General features: G+C 44.1%; 1 protein-coding gene across 3 annotated transcripts in view; it reads right to left on the bottom strand.

Annotated features, from left to right (window-relative positions):
* CARS1 (cysteinyl-tRNA synthetase 1) overlaps positions 1-15,872 on the bottom strand; it is a 465,335-nt gene that overhangs the window by 136,465 nt on the left and 312,998 nt on the right. For all 3 annotated transcript variants that reach the window (XM_085644733.1, XM_085644734.1, XM_085644735.1), the window contains 3 exons: positions 14,161-14,229; positions 12,865-12,946; positions 125-205 (listed from right to left, as the gene is read on the bottom strand). In XM_085644733.1, coding sequence (XP_085500859.1) covers positions 125-205; positions 12,865-12,946; positions 14,161-14,229 — 232 coding nt within the window. The remainder of the gene's footprint in view (positions 1-124; positions 206-12,864; positions 12,947-14,160; positions 14,230-15,872) is intronic.

The following is a 15,872-nucleotide window of genomic DNA, read 5'->3' as shown; positions in this document are numbered from 1 at the left end:
AAAGCACAAGTCTCAATGTTTTATAAAATTTGCAAACTCGTTTTCCAATAAAGCTCATAGCATATATCCCAAATATAAATGTACAAACAAGGAAGAAGATTAGCAGATGGATTTTGTCAATTACCTTCATGGTCCTCTAGCCGAACTCCTAGTTCAGGTAGTAAGTCATCTCGGAGATCATCACATACTTGCAGCACTTCAGAAACTGTAAAATAGAAAACTATAATTTATTTTCTCAAGCGTTGGTGTCGCTGTACAACATCAAAGGAGATAATCTTAGGTTCACAATACCATATTCAAGATTCCACATTCAGCAGTTAGTAAATCACAGCCTGGAAAACTGGTAAAACCTTGCTGGCCTGTGGCGCCGTCCCAGACTACTCAACAGTTATCCACACTAAGCACTGAAACCACCACCAATCCTGCAGCTGTATAGCAATTAATAAAAACACCATTGTGCCTTAGTTTGACAAAACCACTGCCTCTTCTGCTGTCAAGTAATACATCCTAACATACTAAACGCCTTATATGCTCTATGTTTACTGAAGGGAGGTGTGGAAACTTTTTCTGGATTCCCTAGGCAGTGAAGAATAACCTGCCTCAGGTTGTGTCAATCAGAGCCTTTTACTATTGGAGTCCTGGGGATTAAGGTTAGTTCTGAATCCAAAACGGAGGACTACCAACCCTTGAGAAAGTTGAGCAGGCCAAGGCTTACTCAGGGAGGTGATGATGGGTTAGAGGCTCAGACCTCCATTAACAACTTGATCTGGTTAATAATTCAATGTCCAGCGATTGCTTCTTCTTTTGAGAACAATTGATTTTACTCAACTTGCTCACAATGAAATAGTGAACATAATATTTCAGAAAGAACTCATTAAACTGGTAGCACTAATACCTTTCAAAACCTACTGGGGAGGCAGCCTATGCTGATGCTGTAGGACAACCATCTTGGATATTGTCTAAGTCTCCTGGGACTCCTTTGGAGGGAACTGTTACCTGGTGGGTCCTGGGAAGTGCTGACCAGGTTGTAGACCAGTACATGTTGGAATATTTACTCCCCCCGTTGGTGGAGATCCTGATCCCTCGCCTCCTCTTAGATTTTCTGGGTATGCCTGGTTCCTTTTTCTGTTGTCTCAGTAAGTTTGCAAAGCAGGTTGTGTCTTTGTTCTGCTGGTGAGGCATGCTGCTCGAAATGGTATGCACTGCAAAGCTGACTAAGCATAAAGAGTAGTGATCCTGCTCTGGCCCTACCTCAAAATGAGGTGAGCGAAAGCAGTGGGAGATAGCCCTTTAGAGAGAACAATGGACCGTGAGGCAGGGGGAAACTCTCTAGCTGCAAAGGGTCCCTCTCGCTCTCTTCTCTTGTCTGCATCGAAAAGTGTGACTCACTACAAAGAATGCCAGAAATGTCTTGGAAGGGCCCTGTAATTCACACCTGCTGTATGGACACTCTCCAATCCTCCCTCCTAAGTATCATTTGGATGTAGCAAATACAAAATGGATCCCAGTGACTATGGGCACATGTATCACATATGATCCACACATGCAGCCTCATCAAAGCACCCATAAATGTGAACACACACCTCTATGGACTAGTAGGATCTGCAAAGAACTCTGCTACAGAGGACTGGCACAACAATTTTACAAAAAGTAGGAGACCACTAGACGACTCTTCCAGGCACAGACAGGAAAAGGACAAGTTTCTTACCTTCAGCAACACCTATCTGGTAGAGACTATCTAGCTGCAGATTTCTTACTTTGGGCTGCAGGCAGTGCCGGGAAGTCCACTGTTGGCAAACCCAAGGTGGGCTTCTTCTCTGGAGGGTCTGGGGACCATGCTGGCACTATTGGGCCATTTCAAACTGGGCTAGGGGGCACGGGTGTAGTGGTGCTTTCCAGTGTTGGGCTTTGCCTGTCCAGAGTCCTCGCCTGTTCTTGGGGGTGCCTGCAGGACGCAGGAGATCAGCTCTGCTACTCTCACTGGAGGTCCTGGGTCTTGGGTGAAGGCTGGAAGCCCTCTCAGGCTTTTGAAGTGCAGGCTGCTGCAGGACAAGAAGTCTTTGCCACAATTGTCAGGGGACAGTAGGCAGGCCAACAGGGTGGGCGCCAAGGCAGGCGCTGGTCCTTTGTTCTTGTAGCTCTTCAATGTCCTTCTTTCAGGTTGGCAGGATTGGTTTTCCTGGTGCCAGGGGCTCCCCAAAATACTAGATTTATGTGCGTTAGGCGAGTGTAGGGTAGTAGCTTACCCCTGGGGTAACTACGCCCCCTATATGACCACTTCCTATGGGAAGTGGGCATAACCATGTCCCAGAGTTCCTAATTCTGCCATCACCAAGATGGCAGACTTTAAAATTTCATGTCCACATTAGGTAGCCCACCTAGCGGTGGAACTAGCCTGAAGGTGAACACGCCTATCTGACTACTAATTTTCCCGCCTGTCCAGACACCAAATGGCCTAGTGGGGGTGGCATTGCCTCTGAGGGCAGCCTGGTTCGATACCAAATATGGTAGACTCTTACCATCTATGAGAGTAGGCTTTGTTCTGGATTTCCTGAGAGTGTGGGCCCTTACCGTTGGGGGTCAAAAACGAGTCTGTGTTGGTAGGCAGAAAAGAACCGGTCCGTCAGAGCACTAGTAGTTGGTAGGTTTTTCAGGGGGTACCTCTAAGGTGCATTTATTAATAAATTAATCACTGGAATCAGTGTGGGTTTATTATTAGATGTTTGATACCAAACATCTTTGGTTTCAGTGAACCCATGATGTAGCTGGGGAACTAGTTTTTTCACCATTATCCAGCACATGTACTTAAAATGACTTGCAGGTGTACAACATAAGTTTCCACCTTCTCTCTTTATCATGCCTCAGTGGGACCCTTGTCTTTCCCTGACGGTTCCTGATGTGTGCTCCCTTTTCACAACTGTCCTCTCGGGCTCTTTACCATCAGGACAGCTTTCCTTGCAAGAACCTATGTACAATCTGGGCTTTGAAGAGGGATTGCTGGTAAGGCAATTGCAGAAAGGATAAAATAACAGAAAGATAACCCTTTAATTTGCCCAGAGCAGAGCCGTGCTTGGCAAGGGAAAAAATAAAGAGAAGAACCTGAGAAAGAGGAGCAGAAAAGGGGGGGGAGGGGGTCAAACCTGCTTGTCTTCCCTATTTTGCTCCCCACCCAGACAAAAACCAGCATAACTTTTTTAATGTGTGTCCCCATCCCCCCTCCCCAGGGAACCCTCCTTAACCACATTGGGTATGATGTAATTTACCCCCTGTGAGCTCACTACCACTCACCCGGCAACCGTTGCTTAAAACAAACTTCCATGCATGGTCATCCCTGGGCCTTAATTTGATCAATAAAGGTCCCTACCTCCTTAGGGTCTCTGAAATTATGCATTTGGTTTTTCCACATCACCCTAAGTAGGGCAGGGAACCTCAACTGTACAGATGTGTCCATTGATCTTGGAGTTGGTATGAATTTCCCCAGTTCCCATGGTCTGTCCTGTGTGATTCTTGAAAGGACTGAACTTTTTCGACATGACCAGTCCCCTTTCGTGAAACTGCGAGCTTTTAAGGCTTCCGATAAAACTCGTTCTTTCAAAGCATAAGTTTTCAAGTTAACCAAAATTCGCCGGGTGTTTCTTCTATTTGGATTTTTGGAGAACGGGTCTCTGTGGATTCTCTGGAGATCAGATTCCAATTCCTTAACATCCAAGGAGGGGATAAACTCTTAACAGATTTATAACATAGATTTAATATCCTGCCCCTCTGGGATATTAATAATTTTAATGTTGTTACGTCTAGCATTATTTTCTAAGATCTCAAGTTTATCTAAAATGTCCTTTTCTCAGTTTTTCAATGCCTGAATCTCTGTACGATTGAACTCCACTTGTTTGTTCAAGGCTTCTACTGAGGCTTCCATCACACATATTCTTTCGGTAATTGCTGACATCTTGACTTTTGTATTTTGACCTGATTAGTCTCTGAAATAGCGAACTTACTCTGTATTTCCAAAGATAAAGCAGCTAACATATGTGCCAGATTTAACTGGTCAGGTGTATTTGAGACTAATGGTGTCACTGCAGAAACTGCCATGGCGTTAGCAGTGTCAGATCCCGAGACAGATTCTGAGCCATTTTTGCAAACCTATTAGTGGTTATAATGTTATCTAGTCCCACCTCGCCAGGCACAGGATTAGTTTTCATTGTGTCCATTTCTGCCTCTGATAACTCTTATAACTTAATTGGCGATATCTTATCCTTCCCCTTGCCCTTAGGTAAGTGAGGCCCGTCAAATGCCCAGGCAGCGTTTTGTTGTGTTTTATCATGTACTTTAAAATAGGTTCGTAAGGATAGCTTAATCTTGAGTCTTGGTGTTTCTTTCAATTGTCGCGTGGACGAGATAACTTGCTGGCTCCCTTTTGACTTCTTGCTAGGTTTCTTAGCACCAACGCCAGAGGTTGGGGCAAAAGAAGTGGTAGTAGAAGAAGCTTCCAAATACCCCGCTGGGTTGAATATTTTATCACTCAGGGTATATCTAGTAGGTTGTTCTAAGGTTATGGCTTTCTCTTCTACTTCTGCTACTGCTTGTGAGGGCAAGCTCTCTGATATCTCAGAGGGCTCACGTGAAGATGAATGGTCAGAGGAACCCCTTTTATCTGTAAAGGTAGGATCCAGGGCTGGTGTCTTGGATTTTGTTTTCCTTTTGCCCTTCGGTGACTGATTTGAAGGGGGAGATCGTGTTACAACCCCCTTTATTTAAATTTTTAGCCCATCTGGGGGTCATAGGATGCACCAGTCTAGGTAGCCCACTAGATTTAATCTGCTCGGAACAGCAGCCCTCCGCCGTAGTCACTTGCGGGGCTCCCACTCAGACGAACCGGATCCAGTACCTCATCCAGGGCCAGCCCACAAGCCGATCAGCCCAGCAGCAGAGAGCCGCACCAACGCCGCCCCCGCCCCCGTCAGCCGACCCCAGCCAAGGAAACGCCGAGGCCATGGAAAATGCTACCTAGAACAAGCCGCCAGAAGGAAACAGAGGAGAAAGGTCACCAAGAAAGGGCACACAAAGGTGAAAACAGGCTGCCCTTATCGCGCCGCCACCCTCCGTAAGTAGCGGGACATATCGGAATTTTAGATAAGTCCAGGACTTTTTCAGACGGTACCAGGAGGTGGAGTGGAGCTCGCGGCGAAAACTAGCCTGCCGCCATGTTTGCTCCCTGCGAGTGCACAAGCAGTTTTTTTGAAGAAAAAAAAAGTCCTCGTATATACATTATGGTTAAGGAAGTTGTTAACATGAAAGGAGCAGTTTGTAATCGGGGTGCGCTCTCCTGGACAAGCGATAAGACGCTTTGGTCTGTTTTAGATGTCTGAAGTCATCCCAACCAGAATTTGTACCTGGAATATTAATGGCCTCAGGGTAGGGAGCAGACGAAGGAGAATTTTTCAATACCTAAGCCAATCTGATTTTGATATTATCATTTTACAAGAAACTCACCTAACAATCGAGGAATGGGAGGCGACTGTCGCTAAGCAAAGATGGATTGACTGTTCGCTTCACACTACGCAACCCTACTGTACTAAAGGTGTGGCGTTTATTGTTAAAAAATCAGCCAAATCAATTTTGGGTCCCTCCAAGATTGATAATAAGGGGCGATGGATTATGACAGAAATTAAAATACGAAATGAGTGGGTGGTTCTGGTGGGATACTATAGCCTAAACATAGACAATGAGTCAACTCTCTGTACTATTAACAATCATTTATTGGAAACTAATTTTCCGATTATTTTTGGTGGTGATTTCAATATTTTACTGAATCCCTCCCTTGATAGACCTAAGGGGCGGGAAACAATAGCTACGAAAATGGGTGCCCTGATTAAAGTCCTTATGGATGATCTGAATCTTGTAGATATTTGGAGAGTAAAAAATATGACTAATTGGCCCTCAGAATTTTACATTTCATAATAAAAAACATAGTCATCGCTCCAGGGGTGATTGAATATTATGATGGGGCACTTAGTTCATCCTGATCAAAAGGGGTTCATTAGAGGACGTCATCTTCATGATTTAACTCATGAGCTGGTAGGAGCAATCGGCATCGCCTCAGCTAACAATCTGCCGCTCACCATCTTTGCATTTGACGCGGCCAAAGCATTCGATCGGGTGAGCTGGTCTTGCTTACACAATATAGTTCAAACGTTTGGTTTAGGTGAACATTTCTCGAAAATTATCAGGAACATCGATAGAACTCCTACAGCAAGGATAATTGTAAACAGAAATGTAACTAAGCTAGTTAGTTTAGAGCGAGGCTCCAGACAGGGTTGCCCCCTTCCCTCTCTTTTTTGATCTCTACATAGAACTGCTGGCACATATCATCAGGACCAGCGAGCTCTTTGCCCCCCCAATACAGGGGTTGGGTAAAAAAGCTGGCCTTGTATGCCGATGACTTGATGATCTTTACGAAAGAATCTTCATTGATTCTGCGAAAGTTGGAGCGTCTTCTGATAGATTTTGGGAAGATATCCGGTTATCTAATTAAGACACAAAAAACTGAAATCATGTCATAGAACTTGCAATCCAGTTTGTCTTTAGTTAAGCATCAAATAAGATATTTAGGCATTCAAATTACTCAGGACATCGATGATTTGGTCCAGGTTAATTTGGAGGTTAAAAGGAAAGAGATCAGATCTTTATCGAGATCCTGGAGCAACCTCCGTTTGTCAATACTTGGCCAATCCAATCTTGTTAAAATGTCTGTTCTGCCAAAAAAGACATTTATTTTTTACACAATCCCTTTACTGTTTAGCACGACATCCTTAAAAAATGTACAATCTGACATAAATAGTTTTCTTTGGGCTGCATGGAACAAATTAAGATGTGAGAAATCAGCCGGGGGTATAGCCAGCCCTGACTTTTGTTTTTACAGCTAGGCCTTCCTTTTTAAGAATACGAGATCTTTACTAATAGACTCTCCCTGCTACCCGCCTTTTCTCTTATCCATGTCAAACAGTGTCCCTCAGGGGGGAGAGGGGTTTTTCTTGAAATTTGGACATCCTAAGTATTTTAAAGACAGCTTATCAGCCCCGTTATGGGAAAATGGCTTTCAGAAATGGGGCCAATTACTGCGAGATAATAAACTATTGCCATGGGATGACTTCAATTCACAAATAAACCAAAAACTATCCATATTAAAATGTTATCAACTGTCCAGCTGTGTTGCAAACCAGGGCAGAGACGGTCCCACAGACGAAATGCTGAAGGATGCGTTTTTGGTTCCTCTCCACCAAAGTAAAGAATTGTCTAAATGGTACTGGCTTTTGATTAGAGGAGATCCACCACCATTGCCTATGGAGGAGCCCTGGTGAAGAGAACTGCCTTCCAGCGACATCACTTCTTATTGGCAAGTATCTTTGTGCACTCTATGGAGAGAGTTGTCAAGGCTGCACCATTGAGGAGAAATCATCTGTTCACACTCCATAGAGCTTATTGGCCCCCGAAGAGGCTGTCCAAGCTGGAAGGAGGAGAGAAGTCTTGCGCGAAGTGCACCTTGAGGAGCGCAGATGATGTGCACATGTTTATGCAGTGTCCTCAGATCCAGGGCTCCGGAGGCAAGTGGGTAAGACAATCTCTGAGGTATTTGACCAAGAATTTATGGTAACCCTGGTTTTAATAATTTTTGGAATTCTGTCTGAAGATAATATTAATAACAAGCTGTCAAAGGCGCAAGCATCTCTTCTGTTTGTTCTAATTCTTTTGGCAAGAAGGGAAATTTGTGTAAATTGTGTTTCCCCCAATCAGCCAAAGTTTTTAGATTGGATCACTTCTGTCAAAAGAGTCCATAAATCGGACATGGGATGCAAGTCATAGAGATTTTGGGGGTTATGGGAAGAGTGGGTTAACAAATTGGGTCTGGCAACTTCCTAGTATAAATAAAAGTCCGATGATTATGAAACAAGTGAGTTTTTGGGAAGATGGTTTATGCAGAAACCAAGGGCGTGATACTATTTCTTGTTAACTCCCAAGAATCTTGTGGTCGGCGACTCTAGGAACCCTTGAGGTGGATAGAGATTCTCAGGGCTGTGTGTCCCCTCTATTGGTTCCAGGAGGGTGCCTTGGTCTTGGTCTGCACACCATTCCACAAACTTCCCTCAGCGGCAGGCGTGTGCTATTTTGGTGGAGGGACGCCTGGCTGCCAGAAAAAAAACTGGTAGGAATGACACATCTGGAACTTAATGTCCCACTGTAAAGCCCACATATGCCAGAGGCCATGTGTCACATGCAGAATGCAGGAGGCAATGAGGCCCATCAACCTCAGTCAGTCTTGCCAAAATCCAGAATAGAGGCTGAAAGATCGATATCCAAGTCCGAATAGCCTGGACTCGCCATTCGGCAGGATAGGCCCGAAACTGCACCGGGTCTAGAACAACCCCTATGAAAGTGAGCGTCTGAGAGGGAGTCAGGTGTGACTTCAGCAGGATGTGGAATGTGGAAATGTGCATCACCATCCAATCTCCAGGGTCCAGGACAGACAAGACTTAAGCAAGGGTGAGAATTTGGAACTTCTACTTCTTGAGGAAGAAACAGAGGGCACAGGTCTAGGATAGGACAAAAGCCTGCGCCCTTGTTAGACACCAGAAAATAACGGGAATAGCACCCACGATCTATTTCTGGTGTCAGCACGGTCTCTCTACCCCCTTGGCCACAACAGGCGTCACTTCCTGACTGAGCAGAGAAAGATGGTCCTGTATCAGCATGTCGCATGGGTGGAGGGATAGTCTCGAAGGGGAGGGGGTAGCCCTTACGGACAATCTACAAAACCCATTGGCCCGATGTGATAGCTCATCAGTGGTACATGTGATGGTGGATCCTGCAGCCAAGTAGTTGCCCATGGTCATAAGGAAGCATACTATAAGAGCTTGGAGGGTGCGGCTACCGCAAAGGTATTGGACTGGCCCGACTGCTGGCTCCCCACTGTAAAGCTTACTCGCCATGGTAGAAGGGCAGGTAGAGACGTGGCTGGAAGCCTCTTCTGTGGCCACAAAAGGCAGACTGGGGGTGACGAAGGGCCAAGGAAAGGCCCAAGAACCTGTCCATAGACCTGCTGTCCTTAAAGTGTTCCAGCACGGAATCCACCTTGTCTCCGAAGAGACGGGGCCATCAAAGGACATGTTCATAACGAACGCTTGGACATCCCCAGAAAAGTCAGTCGTCCTCAACCAGGTGTGGCGCCGTAAGGCCACTGCTAACAAAACCACTCCCTTCCCAGTGAGTTTGTGGTGTCCAGACCACATCTGATCATGAACTTAGATGTGTCTCTTCCTTCGGGAACCACCTGGGAGAATATGGCCTGGGCCTCCTCCAGGACAGTTGGCAGCACCTGCGCAACCATATCCACAGAGTGTGGGAATAGCGGCCTAAAAGGCATGAAGTATTCATGGACCACAATGCTAGGCTGGTGGAAGAAAACATCGTCTTGCCTAAGTTATCCAGCCTCTTGGTTTCGTGATCCGGTGGTGCAGTTGGGAATGAGCCAGGATTTACATGGGAAGTGGAAACTTGGACCACCAAGCTCTTTGGGGTAGGGTGTTATGTGAGGAAGCTGGGTTCCCCCTGGAGTGGGGCGAGGGCGACAGCAATAGTCCTGTTGACAGGAACCTCTGCGTTGGGCTTGGACCAAGTCCCAAGCAGCATGTCAGTAAAAGCTTCATTAAACGGGAGAATCGGTTCAGAAGGGGACACTTCCGGTTGAAGTACTTCTGTCAAGACCTTGATCTTGACTGCCACAAAGGGCAAGCTAAGATCCAAGACATCTGCCGCCGTCCTCACCACCATTGCAAATTACGCTCCTTCCTCCGTACCCATGGTAGGAGTAGAAAGAAAGCCAGTATCTGGAAAGGTAGCCAGTTACTGGCATTTGCCAAATCCTCACATCAGTACATGATAGGGTCATAACGCTGGTGTTCTTCAGGGCCAAGCAACACCTCCCGCTCCTCCCTGAGTCTAGGCCCATAAGAATAGGGCTCAGTGTCAGGCCTGGAAGACATGGCTCCGGAGTTGGCGCCAGGCGATGCCCATCCGGATCTGTCAGAGTCAGGAATCAGAATGGGGACTGCGCCGCTGGAGGGCGCCGGGAGTGTTGGCATCGGTATATGTCGAGGTGGCACAACCGTTGCCAGTCTGGATACATCTGTGGATCCAAGGGGCCCGACTGGCACCGGAGTCGCCGGCATGGATCCAGTAGGGGCCCCATCTGCGGCGCCCGAAGGCACACCAGAGGGAACGGGCCGTCCAAATATGAGGTGCAAAGACTCATAAAATTCTCTCAATTTGGCGGGGTTGTTCTGGATCCCGCAAACTCGGGGAGGCACGGAGACGGCCCAGGTACTGGCTCAACTGCAGAGCCAGGCGTTGAATGTCGACATTCCCTCGTTTCATTGGCTGACGGACAAGGAGAAGTCGAAGACCTCTCCGACTTCTTCTTGCGGGACTTACTGCCTGACAACTTCAAGTGCGATGAGGATCTCTGACTTCGCGACTGCTCCCAGAACCTTCCTCTTGACTGGGACCTGGATCGTTGTGGCGTTGCACGTCAAGCCGCCAGCAGCTTGAGGAATCGCTCCCTCAAGGCCTTCAGATTCATAGTGAAGTCAATCTGAGCACGCCTTCGGATCGTGGTCACACTCGAGGCAATAAAGACATACAAGATGTGGGTACGTCACTGACACTGAGCAGTGACAGGCACCGCAAGGCTTGAAGCGGTCTTCCAAGAGGACATCCCTGCCACATCAGGAGGAAAACCTCAAAAAGACACAACAAATAATTGAAATAAGTAAGTCAAAATTGACTAAGGGGTAACTCTTATTGGATCTCAGCTGTCACGGAAAGAGAAGAACTGACATCAGTGTGCCTAGATAGGCACTGTGCATCTCACATCCAGCACGGATGATGCCAATGACGCCATGTAGAGCCGATCCATGCCACCTACTGGCCGCATGAGTACACCTAATGAAAGGTTTATAGATCTAGTCTGACGCCAAGGGATAATTCTAAGGTAACAAATCTGCGGCTAGAAGTCTCTATCAGATAAGGCCTAACACATGTTGTGCCCTTCCAAATCAACCCCTTGGAGTACACTTAAATCCCTGCAGGACGTCAGGGGAGGCACTTAACAGACTCACAGGGTGTCTGGCAAAGGCCAAGAGGAGGGTCCAGTCCAGGTCTAGTTGACACTAGTTAGCTGGGTACATCCAGGTGAAGACCTCTTGCAGGTTGTTGTCTCCCTTAAGCCTAACAGGATGTCAACCAACTTGGAGTCCACTTTTTTGTCCTAGGTAGAAGAGAAAGCAAACCCAGAACTTTAGGGCTTCTCTCAGGTCACAAACAGCTGGTCCAGCCCTCTTCTGATGTTCCATAGGTCTAGAAAGTGTTCTGAAGAGGGTGCATGGAGATTCAAAAATTATGCCTAGCACTAGCTAGTGGATGTTGGTGACCCCTGACCTCTCCCTAACCCACTTATGAAGCAATTCCTGTTTGCTTTACTGCAAACAGGCCCAAAATGCAATGTGTCAGGGCATATCCAAGAAGGCTAAGGTTTTCGGTCACACTACACTTGGGCTGTGATGGCTGGGCGTGTTGTATGTGGGGAGTGTGCTATGGTAATCCCAGTGTCCATCCTCATCGAACATTGAAATTCAATTTTAGGCAAGCAGTGTAGTCACAAGAAACCCAGAGACAGAAGTCTAGTAGGACAAAAGAAGGATCATTCAGCAACCAGACAGGAGAGCCACATGAATTGTCTTGGCATCCTGTTCTCTCCCCTTCAAGTGTGCCCCAAGTGTTACATGTGGCTAAACAGACATGCTGAGCAATATTTGGCAAGGTGCTGTCAAAAGGAGGCCCACAGCTCCCACTGCGTATATTAGGTTGAGTTCATCTCTGTCCATTCAGGTAAGCCTATTTTTTGCTCCTGGGAGGCATTTCACACCTTTCAAGGATGAGCACAGGCGGAGAGCTAGCAGGTTTATGCTGATTAGCCTTCTGACAGTTCAGGCAGGGAAAGAAAAAAGTTAGTTTTCCTTAATAATTTGGAAAATAAAAATAAAGCCCCTCTGAATTGGATTTTTAATAACTGTTGAAATCGTGGTTTCATTATTTTCTAGCTGGTCCCATTCCTGTGATACAGTATTAGGATTTATGTGCCTGATTTAGATGGCGGCGGACGGGTTACTCCATCACAACGGTGATGGATAGCCCGTCCGCCAAAATATAAATACCATTATAGCCAACGGGATTTATATTTCGACACAAGGGATATCTGTTACTGTTGTATCGGAGTAACCTGTTCACCAACATCGAAATCAGGCCCTTAATATGTACTCTGTTTTCTACATAGGCCTACTACAGTGAAAATAGCTTTTAGCATTTCATTCCCCTATGATATAATGAGGGATTATTTCAAAACTGCAACTGCTCAGCTCTTTTAAAACAGTGGAGGTAGAAAAAGTATGTTAGTATATTTACTAAGTATATATTGTTAAGTTTGTAAAACTGTGGCATAAAATAACATCTGAGGAGGAAATAGAGAATCAAGCAATACTTTGAGGTCCCTGATATGTTTTCACAATGCCTTTTTTGTATCATAAACATGTCACCAACTCAAAAAAGCAATGAAGCTAGGTAATGTTATATTCAATTGGGTAGGTTAAGCCTTTTGGGAGGAGTGCATGATACGGTTACTAAAACCCCAAAAACCTGAGGAATGATTTAAACTCATCATAAATCTTATTAAGGACTGGTAATTCTTCACTCAACATGAAAATCTGTTTTAATATTAAATGCGTAGATAAAATAAATCTGCCATTGATCTCTTACCTTTCTTTTCTCTGGCAATTTTCCTCACTCCTTCCCTAAATTCAGACAACACTTGCAGATATGGCATCACTGTAGATTCGAGCTGATGAAAAAAAGATTTGCATTCAGCAACAACTGAAACATAGCTAAATTGTACTAACGACAAGACAAACATTATGAACATGGTGTGTCTGGGAATTCAGAAAGTCATGGCATTTAAAACCTTCTGAATACATTATATGCGTACTCTGAGAGCCGGCCCTTTTTATTTTTGAATCTGTTTATTTAAGTTGTAATGAAAAGCTAACATCATAACATTGTCACTCGGCATCAGTGCTAACAAATCCAGCTGGATGTTGTACTCTGTACAAGTGATGTCAATCAGTCATCAAAACTCATCATCTAGTGCATGGCATGAGAACATAATTGCTCTATGAAGCACTATTATCCATTATCAGTCATATGAATACTGTCCACAATCTCCGTTACAGAACTCAAAGCATATATAGGCCGACTTAAATGGTAGTGCACTGCCAGGATTCTTTGATTACTAGTATGACCGAAAAAAAGAAACCCCAACGATGCATCTCTTACTCCATCAAGCAAAATATTTATGCACAACATCAGACAATTTAGGAAAACATGAGAAAAACTATGCAAATCAGTAAAGGAAGTATGTCGAACTGCACACACTCCTGGATTTCTTTTTGCAGTGTGTCCTATGCAGAGTGTATACCTCGTTTCTACAATGGCATGAAAAAGAAGGCTGCTGAAAATCTAAAGCTGGGGTCAAGCAGGTTATTCTTGGTCATCAGGAGTCAAAGAGTAAATAATCTATCTCACATTTTGGTGAGTTGATGTCTGTGTGCTTAATATGAGTAATAAAGTATTGCAAAGTAACTGTGATAATTTACTTGCAGTAAGAGTCTTTACTCTAATAGCTTTATACCACAGAACGCATGAAGATGAAATGCAAGTTAAAATCAAGAAACAAAGTTGAACACACTTTGCATACAATAACTTTCGAAATTTGTGAGGTTAAACATTTTCGTTTCTTGGTATATACTGGCATGTTCAGAGATCAGTCAATCGAGGGAAAATGAAATGCTAAAAATATATATAATTCCAAACTGATTTTCGTAAAATCACTCACAAGATGTAGAACACTGACTGAAGGATTCGAGGGACGTTGTACTTGTAATCTGTTCATGCATGACCACTCTATCTCTCTTTATCACACTTTCAAAGACATCCTTTGATGACATCCTATCAAGACAATATTTTGAGAATTGAATTAATCATTGGTTCACAACTCACATTAACATTCTGTGCATTTCCTCCAATAGGGAACCCAATCAATTCTTCATCTTCCATTGCTCCAAAGATCTGTTCAAAGAAAGGTTTTAACTTCAACAGGGGAAACCAAGTGTTACAATAAGACAGCGAGCAAAAGCAAAGGAGCCCCAAGGCATATTTATTTATACTAAAAAGTTTGTCTATCTCAGTAGTACTGTGTGCAAATCCGGGTCATGACAAAGAAACAGACTATCCTGTACAAGCTAAAAAAGGAGGTGGTCAGATGCAATTTCATATGACCATAATGGTAATCACAATACGCAAGGCAGTAACTTAATCTATTATTGAAACTATATTTTTCAGACCAAATATGCAAACATATCTACATCCTCTGATTGCTGGCACTGTGTGGGAAATGGGGGTGACTTGTCTCATCTTTTGTGGTTTTGCCCTTTTTGCCCTTCCATACACTCCTTCTGGCAAAGTGCTCCAATTACAATCAACACTACTAGTCCAATAGTCTTGACTTTCTCGCCCTAACTGGCTCTATTGCATGATTCTTCTGATATGTTTAATTGACCCATCACTTGAAGAGATGGAATGACAGATCTATTGCAGTGGCTAAAATATGTATCCTAAGACTATGGAGACAAATTTCCCCCTCAACGCATGAGCACTGGCTGCATGACATGGCATGGCAACCACAGCAATGCATGAACGTATAATGTACAGTGCTAGATCAACAACATGTCTTTAATGCTATATAGTCCTTATTTCTTTCTGACTCGCCCAGATGGTGTGTCTAAACAAGCCATCTGAATGTTACACTTATTTGACTTATTTGAGAGTGTGTGTAACGTCTTGTAGGGTCCGGAATTCTTAGTTTTAGTTATGGTCACCAATTTGTATTCCCAATATGCATACTGTTGGCTATGGTGGAACTGGAAAGTCACTATTTTTGTCCTCTTTTCAAAAGTACTGATATTTGGTTGGGAATAAGCTGTTTAGCTGAAGTTACAATGGAACCCTAAGTTATTCCATGCTACTAGAGGATACAGGAAAACATGCTGTATACTTATCTGGTTAAAGGGAAGGACAGTAGGTCCCTAATCTTCAGTTCAAGCTACATTCAATTAAGAATAATGCCCTAGAGAAGATGTGCAAAAATAATGTCTTCCTGCATGGGATTAAAATGTGTGGATCATTCACATATCTGAAGAAACAATCCACATTAATTTACAATAATTACAGACTAAAGGAAAGTCAAAACACCGGGCGTTACAATAGTGTTACGTACACTTTTCCCTCCCTCTCACACACAATAAAAAGAAAAACCAGCGGGTAAATTAACAAATAATTATGCATATCCAACACATTCATGCAATTATTATTGGTCGAGTATGTGTAAATCAGATTTATACGCGTGTATATATATGTATGTGTCTATGTATATGTTTTGTGTGCGTGTAAGTAAATATATATATACACACACATATACATATATTCAGATAAGATTTTGTGATGAAACATTACTTATCCCCAAAAAAGTGCCCTGCTAATTTTAATGTTACAAAAAATTGTAGGATCACATAAAACAAGATAGGGTACATGTGTGATCAATAAGAAAAATACATTAAATATCGATGGTGATGCTCAAAGAAAAGCTCTTGCATCTGTAGTAGAAAGTAAATATTGAATGTATGGTCGATTGGGAGTAGTTTAACATTTCTATT

The sequence above is a fragment of the Triturus cristatus genome, chromosome 3_1 (assembly GCF_964204655.1).
Source record: "Triturus cristatus chromosome 3_1, aTriCri1.1, whole genome shotgun sequence".
Classification (NCBI taxonomy): domain Eukaryota; kingdom Metazoa; phylum Chordata; class Amphibia; order Caudata; family Salamandridae; genus Triturus; species Triturus cristatus.
The sequence above is the reverse complement of the archived record's forward strand: the minus strand, read 5'-3'. Positions and strand labels throughout refer to the sequence as shown.